The sequence below is a fragment of the Arachis ipaensis genome, chromosome B8, assembly GCF_059453495.1.
Source record: "Arachis ipaensis isolate K30076 ecotype BB chromosome B8, ASM5945349v1, whole genome shotgun sequence".
NCBI lineage: Eukaryota > Viridiplantae > Streptophyta > Magnoliopsida > Fabales > Fabaceae > Arachis > Arachis ipaensis.
Window position 1 is genome coordinate 29,284,390 of NC_142443.1, and position 11,518 is coordinate 29,295,907.

General features: G+C 34.2%; 2 protein-coding genes across 3 annotated transcripts; one reads left to right on the forward strand and one right to left on the reverse strand.

The window, feature by feature from the left end:
- Positions 1–1,550: 1,550 nt before the first annotated feature.
- ABCG10 (ABC-2 type transporter family protein) lies at positions 1,551–3,429 on the forward strand. The gene has a single exon (XM_016315818.3). The coding sequence runs from the start codon at positions 1,551–1,553 to the stop codon at positions 3,402–3,404; it is 1,854 nt and encodes a 617-aa protein (XP_016171304.1). The 3' UTR covers positions 3,405–3,429.
- A 227-nt stretch (positions 3,430–3,656) lies between these two features.
- On the reverse strand, positions 3,657–6,505 carry LOC107613710 (cold-responsive protein kinase 1). Of its 2 annotated transcripts, none has more exons than XM_016315820.3 (6): positions 6,216–6,505; positions 6,025–6,140; positions 5,730–5,940; positions 5,134–5,371; positions 4,892–5,042; positions 3,657–4,373 (listed from the first exon to the last, which is right to left on the reverse strand). In XM_016315820.3, the coding sequence occupies exons 1-6, from the start codon at positions 6,286–6,288 to the stop codon at positions 3,972–3,974; spliced, it is 1,191 nt and encodes a 396-aa protein (XP_016171306.1). In that variant the 5' UTR covers positions 6,289–6,505; the 3' UTR covers positions 3,657–3,971. The 2 variants fall into 2 exon arrangements, with proteins under 2 accessions (XP_016171306.1, XP_088353229.1); XM_088497103.1 differs by having other exon boundaries at positions 5,134–5,367; positions 5,726–5,940.
- Positions 6,506–11,518: the final 5,013 nt, after the last annotated feature.

Here is an 11,518-nt window from a genome sequence, read left to right on the forward strand (position 1 = left end):
ATTATGTAGGATATTCTGTTAATTATTTAATTTTGACTTCACGGTGAAACTACATTAAAATTAAACGAAACTTTTTTGAATTCAAATAAAATACTTTATATCTTAAGAAATAACGAATCAAACATAGATGACCAATTTAATACTTTATCCTTCGTTTTATAATTGTAATTGCTATAACTCTCTCTCTTTTCATTTTAAATCATAGTTACAACATGTTATTGATTATTACCTATGTCACTTTTAGCATTAATATAACGGTAACAAATTTCACAAACAATTGGCGATATTCTCAAATCTCATTAGTTAATGGTGAAACATTGTTTAACAACACGTAATAGGTCATCCTTAATTATTAAAAAGGAAAATGTCAATTAGATACATTCATATGATTCACTGCTTAAACAAATCTATATGATACAATACAAAGCTTTACACCCATTGGTGACATAATAGAGTTATATTTAAGATGGAGTGAACTATTAAAATGATACTCAAAAATTTTTATTATTGACAAAAAAATTTAAAAGATACTAATGATAAATACATTTTTAAAAAATTTAAAAATACGTTAAAAAAATAAATATATATCTTAAAAAAACTTTAGAAATCAGATTTTAATGTAAATTTTTACAATTATTATTAAAAAATAAAATATTTTTATCTTTAAAATTTGGTAATTTTATGTTTAGTGAATTTTTTTAATTTTTTATTTTAAATTACCACATTTTTTTTGAAAAATAAAAAGAAAAAATCTAAAGATCAAATTTTGTTCTAAATTTTTTGTGTACTTTTTAAATATTCAAATATTCATATAAAAATTCAAATCAAATAAATAAGTCGTTTGTTAAATAATTTTTTTTATTACTTATAAAAAATATAATAATTATTGGTTATTTTTGTTGCATTTTTAAGTCATTTAGGGACTGTTTTGTCAATAATATTTTTTAGGAACTTTTTTATCGGCGGTTGAATCTTTCGGATACCAAATTGATAGTTAACCCTCCAATCTATTACCAAGAAATAATCATTTTTCTAATAGTAGAATAAAATTGCTAACAAAAAAAGTTCCTTAAATTATATATGTATATTATTACTAATTTGAACTAATTTATTTAGCTTGTAAAACTATATTTGATCCTTGTTTTAATTTTCTTCTACCAACCGAACTATGAGGTGTCTCAGTCTATGTTGCATGGGGAAGATGGTGTAGCAACCAAACAATAACCCTAATTAGTCAATGTTTAGCTCAACAGAAAAAATAACTTGGTACTTATATTATAAGCTTTTTTTTCTTGAATCACTTAAACTTGTCAAACTCTATAAAAATATCCCAAAACTTCCAATAGAAAAATTAAAGACTATTAATCCCATGTTGGATTTCTTTAGAGTGAATAAATTAGAATTGAACTAAGTTTGGTGTGTTAGTTCATCCTCCCTCTGTTCCTCTATGAATTTTCATTTATCTTCACATAACATTGATACTACTAAATTCTTTTTCTTCTTCTGCTTGTTCACTTAACACAAAACAAAAATAGTGAAACTACCACAAAATGGGAACACCCTTCAAGCCAATACCGAGCACAAGAAGAAGCACATACTATAGACTAGAAACCAAGAACTTATCTTACAAATTGTGCAGCCAATTTGATGAGTTTAGAAGCCTTTGTTTCGGGTCGAATCGGAGGAGGAGGAGCAGCGCAGGGAAATACATTTTGAAGGATGTTACTTGTGAAGCAAGGCCAGGGGAGTTGACAGCCATTGCTGGCCATAGTGGAGCTGGAAAAACCACCCTGCTTGAAATCCTTGCTGGGAGAATATCTCCCGGTAAAGTTTCCGGCCAATTGCTGGTGAATCATCGGGCGATGGATCCGAACCGGTTCAGAAGAATGTCAGGTTATGTGACACAGGAAGATGCTCTGTTTCCATGTCTTACAGTGAGAGAGACACTCATGTATAGTGCTATGCTGAGGCTTCCCGGGGGCAAAAAAGTGGCTGCTACAAGAGTTGAGGAGTTGATGAAGGAGCTTGGGTTGGATCATGTTGCGGATTCAAGAATTGGTGATGGATCAAGCCATGGAATTTCGGGTGGCGAAAGGAGGAGAGTCTCTATTGGTGCTGATTTAGTTCATGACCCTGCAGTTATCTTGATTGATGAACCAACTTCAGGGTTGGATTCTGCTTCAGCTCTTAATGTAATCTCATTGCTTAGACTAATGGCATTCAATCAAGGAAAGACTATTGTTCTGACTATCCACCAACCTGGTTTTCGCATCTTGGAGCTTCTTGATGGCCTCATTTTGCTCGCGGATGGATTCGTCGTGCACAATGGTTCCTTGAGTCTTCTTGAGGCTAGGCTCAGGTTATCCGGCCATCAAATTCCGCGTCGCGTCAATGTCCTTGAATATGCACTTGATGTCATGGAAAGCTTGGTTATTCATACATCATCAGAATCTGAGGACAATCAATATCTTCTTAGAGACAGAGAGTATGAAGATCACAGGATGAGAATGCATTGTTCCAAGATTGCTAAAGAAAAGGCTCTCTTGTACTCGAATTCTCCTATGGAAGAGATTCTAATCTTAGGAAGAAGATTTTGCAGCAATATATTCAGAACTAAGCAACTCTTTCTCACCAGAGTTATACAAGCCTTAGTAGCTGGATTCATTCTTGGAACTATATTCTTGAATACAGGTAGCAAGCAAGGTCAATTAGCATTGCAAACGCGAAGCGGCTTCTTCGCTTTCAGCCTTACCTTTCTGTTATCTTCGACGACAGAAGGCTTGCCAATTTTCTTGGAAGAGAGAAGAACTTTGATGAGAGAGACCTCAAGAGGAGCTTATAGAGTTTCTTCCTATGTTCTTGCAAATACACTTGTTTTTCTTCCTTTCCTTCTAATGGTTTGTGTTCTATATACCACCCCGGTTTATTGGCTTGTAGGATTAAGGAAAGACATTGATGCATTCCTCTACTTCTCTGTAGTTGTTTGGTTGGTCCTCCTCATGTCGAACTCTCTTGTGGCGTGTTTCAGCGCTCTTGTGCCGAATTTCATCCTTGGAAACTCAGTGATCGCAGGCCTAATGGGGTCTTTCTTTCTGTTTTCGGGGTATTTCATATCGAAGGAGAAGATGCCTAGCTACTGGATTTTTATGCACTACTTGAGTTTATTCAAATACCCTTTTGAGTGTCTTATGATAAATGAGTATGGAGAAGAGCAAGGAAGAAGAAGATGCCTAGAAACTAGGAATGGAGAATGCATATTGCATGGAGTTGAGTTCTTAGAACAACAGGGTTTGAAGGAGTCAAAAAAGTGGACCAATTTGGTTGTAATGTTGGGGTTCATAATAGGGTATAGAGTTCTTTGCTTTTGTATTCTTTGGTTCAGATGTTACAGAACCAGAAACTGAAATCAGGTTTACCACAAATTATTAGGTGCTAATTACAACCATTTTACTGTTTTCATTTATTTATTATTCACCATTGTTAGTGAATATTGATAAGCATAGTTCATGTTCACATGCAAATTATGAATATTGTTTTGTAATAACCAAGCAAAAGTTGTCAGTATTGTTCTGATTTTTCTGAAGTATTTACATACAATGCTTCTTATCATGATTATGATTGTGCATTCGTTTACCATTAAGATCAACACTGATGAAGGAAGACAAGAATTATTCAATTTATTCCCTTGCCTTGAAGCTTATTTGCAAAGCTTATTATACAATGGAAAAACATTATGCTTATAATAAACATAAAAAACCAAAATTAAAGCACTTTTTATTTAAATCACTGACTAACCCTATACAAATCTGTTCTGTAATTTCCTAAATGGAACCATTGATTATGATCTATTAAACAATAGAAGAATATTTTTTACAAAATTGCATACAGTAATTTGTATCTCCACAAATCATTGAAGACAGAAAAGGGTCACATGCAAAGTTTTCAAGCAATAGGGAGCTTAATTGCTTCCATCATCTATCATAAATTGAAGTGAAGGTCATTGTAGCATAAGATCCTGTGCTTCCTGAAAAAGATGAACTTTCCAAATCATCTTTCCTCTCTGAACTAGTCATAGCCATCAAAGATGTATTTTCCACTTCAATTTCTTCAACCTTGTCTTTCTGTTTTCCTTGATCTTTCGTTTCCACAAACTCAAATAGTAAGCCTGGTTTTGACATCATCTTCTCATTGACATCCGTTTTGCCTATCAGCATGTCGTGCACGGTGGACATTGAAGGCCGGAGCTGAAGAGAATCCTGAATACAAATGAGACCAATCTTGCAAAACCTTATCGCCTCCTCGACATCAAAGTCGCCGGCGAGCGAGGAATCAACCAAACTCTCCAGCTCCCCCCTCTCATACAAATCCCAAGCCTGAAGACATAATCATTGGTCACTCATTTCATTGAAGTTTCAGTTCCCATCAATACTACTGCAAAATGAACATTAATATCCTAGTAGTAGTAGTAGTAACCTATGTTTGGCAATTGCTACATTACTTAACATAAGATTGCATATAGAGATATTACCACTTTTTAAAATACCAGTGATGTTATAACCCCGGGTTAAGCATATCATAACTGTCATGTTGTAAAATTATACAATATAAGACCTAGTTCACATGGCATGGACACATTGCATCTGTTATGGTTACTTCCCTGTCCAGTCACAAGCTTAGTAAAAAACTTGCATGGAATTATCACATTTTTTAATTGTTTCTCTCTTCATAACAGTGAAATTAGGAATCCAAATCAGAAGACAAATAAGATGGGAAAATAGGAAATAAAATGAATAAAAAGAGGGTTAAAAGGAATTCAGCAAATCCAAATATGTATCTTAAATTTACTTTGATATTTAACTAATTATGAACTTCCAAAGACTCATGCACTTACCCTTGTGTGTAGATACCTTTCTTTTGCAGGTAAACGTCTATTTGTGTTACACCTTCCGCTAACAATTTCTAATAGCAGAACTCCAAAACTGTAGACATCTGATTTTCTTGTCACTTGACTTCGTATCGCATATTCAGGTGCTAGATAGCCACTAACAAAGGCAAAAATTGTTGTGTAATCATGAATGAACTAATCCATGATTCTGAAAGAATTGAAAGATAGAAATCATGAATGAAACTTACGCTGTGCCAGCAACAAGTGTACTAATATGGGTAATGTTTGCTGGAATAAGCCTTGCTAGACCAAAATCCGAAATTTTGGGCTGCAAGTCTTTGTCGAGTAATATATTGCTAGCTTTAATGTCTCTATGGATAATATGTGGCTCAACTTCATGATGAAGAAATGCAAGACCCCGCGCAACGCAGATGCAAATGTTCCTCCGTGTATGCCAGCTTAAGTACAAGCTACTATGGCCTCTACCTATAAACAAAACATTTTCCCAATCACCGGACAATTTTAACTTACTTTTTGTATTTGTCTAAAGGACAACTTTTAAGCTAATTTATGTAATTTTAAAAGGAAGAGCGCAGGAGTAGTGTCTCTATGTTATGAGTCTTGTGGAGTCCCACTTCGGGGGCTAACACCTGAAAAAGAGCCTTATAAGACCTTAAGCTCAGAACCATCACCCTATGATGGGATGCTCTTTTTCAGGTATTGGTCCCTCGAAACTCATAACACCCTACCATTCCGTCTCCATTGATTTTGTTCCAAGATAGGAATCAAAAGCTACCTAGGAGATTTATAATACATTCAGATGAAATGTGAAAAGTTTACTCACCACCAAGTGTTTGTGCTAGGCTGTTATTCTCAAGATAGCCATATACCAAAATCCTCTGGTTCCTTTCCACACAGCAACCATACAACTTAACTAGATTCTCATGCTCTATACTAGAAATCACCTCGATTTCCGTCAAGAACTCTTTGACTCCTTGTTTAGATTCAGCTGACAAAACCTTAATAGCAGCCAGAGTACCATCTCTCAACTTTCCCTGCTCAGTATAGAAACTACAAGATTAAAAGTAGAAACTTTCTTTCTGAATAAGTGTGAGGCACTTATGAATTGTGGCAATCACCTTATATACCGATCCGAAACCTCCCTCCCCTATCTTATTTGCAGGACTAAAATTTTCTGTGGCAATTTGCAATTCCTTGTATGTGTAGAGATTGATGTTCTTAAAGCTAGAAAGATCTGTTGCAGCATATAAACATGAATATAAACATAGAAACATTTTGAACATATCAAATTCTCAAAAAATCTGCACACCTATATCAGCTTCGGTTGGTTGCGCCGCCGAAGAAGACCCCTTTCTTCCACAAAGAAGAGAGAAACAACTCATCACAAAGAAACTCAAGCAACTTCAACATCAAATTATAATCATATGACTAGACTATACTCAACAACATTAATATCCAATCCTCATTTGTCACGAGAGTATGTGCTGAAAAACAAACAAATAATTCAAATTACAGTGTTCTCTAACCAAACATATAAATAAAAAGTCACCCCGTATACTATTTATTAGTCAATTTGAAAAAGTCTACTTGCTTGTGCTAGTACAGCACCGGTTTATATAATTATATGTTACTTTATTATATTTCTATTAAAAAATAAGAATAAAGTATTATTTTGATTTTCAACACTTGGATCAAATTCTAATTTAGTACTTAATGTTTTAAATATTTTATTTTAATCTAAAAAAATTCAAATTTTCTATTTCAGTTTCGAAAGTAATGTTATTCCATAATTAAATTTAATACAAATAATTAATATATTAAAGAGCCAATAATATTTAATTTTGATACATAAGTAAAAATATAAAATTAATTCATTAACCATCACCGAAATAAAAGTTTTTTCTTTTATTCTGGAGTGTTAATGATTGATTGATAGAATTTGAGAATCTTTTTAAGAAAAGGAGATCAATTAAAAAAAGTATTACGAAAAAGTTTTAGTTAAATTTTTTAATATATTAAAAATATATGACTTAATAATAATGTTGTTAACATTCATGTCAATCATTTTATTAATAATTCAAGTCAAATTTAATAATAAGATAATATTAAATTTATTTAAAAATTTTTAAAATAAAATAAAATATTTAAAATATTAAAAATTAAAATAATATTTTTTTTTCAAAAATTAAAAAGAGTGCAATTGAATCTATTGAAATAATAAAATTGCATATAGTAACCACACGAAGTTAAATAATAATGAATATACATTGGACATGTACAGTTGTGAGTTGCTCAACAAACAAAAATGATTCCATGTCGAGAGAAAAATATATCAAAAACCATAGTTTTATTCCTAGATTTTCTTAAGAAAGAAAGTAATAGACATAACAGATTTGTATTAGCCCAGAGCAGGAAGAAGATGAAGATGAAAGTACTGACTTTTCAAAGTCAAATACTAACTTTTCAAAACCTTGGGCAGCGTTAAGAAGTTATAGAGGGATAACGTAACAGGTAACACGCCCCGACTCACATTTGATATTCAGCATTTTTGTTCCGTGGATGTGAATCAAGTTGCATGTCTCTTCACTCTCTTGTCTCATGCCAGCCTGGGGTGGGACCTACATACAACTATGTGTAATAAAGTATTTTTTTGGCTTACTTGTTCTCATTGTGGATTTGTGGTATATGATTTCTTCGGTTCATGGCGGGTAATAGCACTTCTTAAAGATAATATATGAGAATTTGATAATATAAATCTCAAAGTAATACATAAAATGAGTCACACAACATAATAAGAATGGGTCGTTAAATAAAAAAAATTATTATAAAAAACGATATAAAATTTAAATTTTTAATATATTTATTGTATATTTATTAAAATAAAATATTTAAAATATTTTATTATTAGCAACCTAAGGATACATATTAGCTAAATCTATAAAAAATTATTTAAAATTGGTTTTGTTGTGATAAAGATGATGTGGAGGCCCATTAATATTTTGGCGATTCAGTTTTTTAATAAAAGAAAGTTTAAATTTTCATTAATGAAGTTTGAAAATAAAAATTTTGATGCGTGTATAAATAGAAGGTTAAGCTTCTAACAATTAGGCTGCGTTTGTTTGCTTAGACATGGACACTGGTACATAGACACGGTGGTATACGTTTACTGTTTGTTTGCTGAGACACGAATTTTGAATGGATACGGTAGTACACAGATACAACAAAATACATGTTTTCAGTGTCTCTCCTTAAAGTTGAGACACTGAGACACAACTTATGAGACAACTTTGTTCACTTTTACCCCTAGTTAATTTAAAAAATTCTAACCTTATTCCTACCTCAACCCTATCCTAACCCTTTTTCTACTCTCTTTTCCTTCTCCATCAGTCTTCTACCCGTCTCTAGATTCTTCTCCTCTGCCATAGATCCCATTACCACTGCCATGCCTCCCTCCTTTGATGATCCTCTCTCTCTATTGCCACACTCTTCTTTGTTGCATTCTTAAATTTGTGTCTCCTCTGTGCTCTTCTGTCGTCGCCTTTCTCGGATTTGCGCCGCCTCTGCATCGCTGCCGCCACTTGCCAGATCTGTCGCCCTTGCCGTCCATCCCTCGCGACATAGAGACAAAGCACCGTCCAACCCATAGTGAGTCACAGCACCGTCCAACCTTCTCGACACAGCAAATCAGTGTTGCCATCCAACGCTTGTGACCCAGAAAATCGCAGCACCTTCCTCTACCCCTTCTCTCACCGTCTCCCTCATCTCTTTCATTTTTCTGTGATTTTTTTTTTAATTTTGGTTATGGTTACTGTGATTATTTCCTCTGTCTTCTCTATCTTTTTATTTTTATTTTTTGAGATAAATGGTGATTATTAAAAAATTTATTAATGATTTTTTGGTAATTATAGATGATGATGAAGATGATAAATCTGATAGTGGTAATGATTGTGGTAGTAAAGGGTGATGATGGCTGTAGATGGTGATAGTTGTGGATATAATGGTGTTATTGGTGAGGATAAATTTATCATTTTAATAAATTGTGTATACCAGTGTACTGCTATGTATAATGTTGCCAAACAAGATAAAAAGTTTGTGTATGTTCATGTCTATGTGCTGTTGTGTCTGATGAGGGAAAATCGATTCCACACAAACTCACCGGCAAGTGTACCGGGTCGCATCAAGTAGTAAAACTCACAAAAGTGAGGTCGATCCCACAGGGATTGATGGATTAAGCAACTTTAGTATAGTGATGAATTTAGTTAAGCGAATATTTGATGAATTGGGTGAAATTTGATTAATCAGAAAATAAATTGTAAGTAAACTAGAGTACAGAATGAAAATCGGCAGAATCTTAAGGTGCAGAAGAAGTAAATTGCAAAAAACTTAAAGTGCAAGAAATTAAAAGAGCTGAAACTTAAATTGCAAGAAGAGTAAATAACTGAAACTTAAAGTGCAAGAAATTAAAAGAACTGAAACTTAAATTGCAAGAAGAGTAAATAACTGAAACTTAAAATGCAAGAAATTAAAATTGCAAAATCTAAATTGCAAGAAAACTTAAATTGCATGAATGAAAATGGGATTTGGGTGCTGGGAATTAAAACAAAACTGGAAAAGGCAAATTGCAGTAAATCAGAGACTCTAAGGTGAAGAAATTCAGAAAAATCTATAAATCAGGATTCCAGTACCAAAACAGAAACGAAAAATGTGTAGAAGAATATAAGTAGAAAGACAACTCAGATCAAATCTCAAATTCTAAAACAGAAATGGAAAATTACAAAAGAAGAAAGACAGAAAGAAAACTTAGATCAGATCTTCAAATTCTCAAATTCTAAAAAAAAAGAAAAACTAAAAGAGAGCCTCAGTACCAAAAGCAGAAAAGAAAATGCAGAAGATGAAGAACAGAAGGAAAACAGAAAGCAAACTAAACTCCGATCTAAAATTCTACAGAATTCCTCAAAGAAAAGCTCTAAGAAATGTAAAAAGGAAATCTCACTAAAAGAAACGAAAGGTAAAAAAAAAAAGAAGGGTCCTCATGAAATCAAATTTTCTCCTATTTATACTCTTTCTCATTCAGTCATCAAGTACTTGGAGTGGGCTTTTTGGCCTCTGTTGCAGTGGGTCAGGATAGTTGCAGCTTCCAGGAGAACGGACCATTTTCAAATTGAGCACAGCGTTCATTCACCCACGCGTACGCGTGATTTGCGCCCGTGTGTCCCTTGCATTTTTGCACATCGACGCGTGCGCATCATATACGCGTGCGCGTCGTCATTGTCTTCAGCCTCAGCCATGCTTGCGCGCCATCTTCACGTCTGCGCGTCCCTTGGTAGCGCTCATTAACTGAATGCTACGTTCGCGCCATGAACGCTCCTCACGCGTGCGCGTCCTCTGCGCGTGCGCATGGATGGTAAATTACCACTTCTACGCCCCAGCATCATGTACGCGTTTGCGCCAACCATCACTTTTGTCACATCAACACGTGGGCGTCATGCATGCGTGCGTGTCGGTGACCAAATTCAAATTCCAATTCTGAAAGTATCGTAGGCGTTCATTCAAAGTAGACGTAGCGTTCATTGCTGGTGAACGCTGATTCTTCTTCCATGCGTGCGTGCGATGCATGCGTACGCGTGGATCTCCAAAAGTGTCGTCCTGTGCGTAAGCGCTTTGTACGCGTGCGCGTCACTGGTGAACGTAGCGTTCACCTGCACCTCACTTTTTTTCTTTTTCTTTTCATCATCTTTTCTCTTGTCATCAATCAAACATGCCATCAAAGTCTCACCAAAATCATAAGAATTTGCATCATTCATATTAACCACCTAATTCTTGCATAAATCTCATGATTTTGTATATAATAAATGATGTTTGATTGAATAAAAATAAACATGAAATTCCACTCCAATCACTTACTTATTGTGCAAGAAAGTGCATAAAACCTAATGAAACAAATGAAAAATGCTTGTGCAACTAGCATAAGATGACTTGTCATCACAACACCAAACTTAAATCTTGCTTGTCCCCAAGCAAACACTAAAACATGAGAAGAAAGGAGAGAAAACGGAAAAGCATATATGTCCTTATTAGCAGGTAATTGAATTTGGTTCATGGGGTTTTATGCAGATGTAATTGAAGCTCTACTTTTATTAGATTTCAGGATTGAAATGTCCCTTTAAGTGACAACCAAAGTTGCTGCTGTGAACTTTGTTATTCATCCATCCATGGTGTTTTGATTTTCTTTTGTTTTTCTGCTGAGAAGCTTACACTTTTATTCACAGCTAAGTGTTATGTGTTGCAGCAGCATTTTAGCTTTGTTTTTCAGTCAACACATCTTCACCACAGACACTTGGCTCACAATTCATCCTAAGACATTAATGCCCAGCACCTCTTTGGGTTACTAAATGCTTTGTAACTAGGTTGCTCTTGATAATGGACTTTCGGTTGATAATCCCGGATTAATTAACCCAAGTTACCAAGTTTTAAAATACTCCTTAGAACCTAATTGTCCAAGCAGATCCTAGTACAAAAAGCACCACAGGCATATGTCCTAAGGTCCAAGCTATTGGTGTCTAGCCTTATTATTTGTTTCTTTCATTTTTGTTGCCAATTCTTAGCTTTTCT

Excerpts from the sequence above, each read along its gene's own strand:
- ABCG10 (XM_016315818.3), top strand. The coding sequence starts at position 1,551 with ATGGGAACACCCTTCAAGCCAATACCGAGCACAAGAAGAAGCACATAC.
- LOC107613710 (XM_016315820.3), bottom strand. The coding sequence starts at position 6,288 with ATGAGTTGTTTCTCTCTTCTTTGTGGAAGAAAGGGGTCTTCTTCGGCG. Across the intron at positions 6,141-6,215 it reads ACCAACCGAAGCTGATATAG|ATCTTTCTAGCTTTAAGAAC; the intron begins GTGTGCAGATTT and ends ATGCTGCAACAG. Across the intron at positions 4,374-4,891 it reads AAAGGTATCTACACACAAGG|GCTTGGGATTTGTATGAGAG; the intron begins GTAAGTGCATGA and ends TTATGTCTTCAG.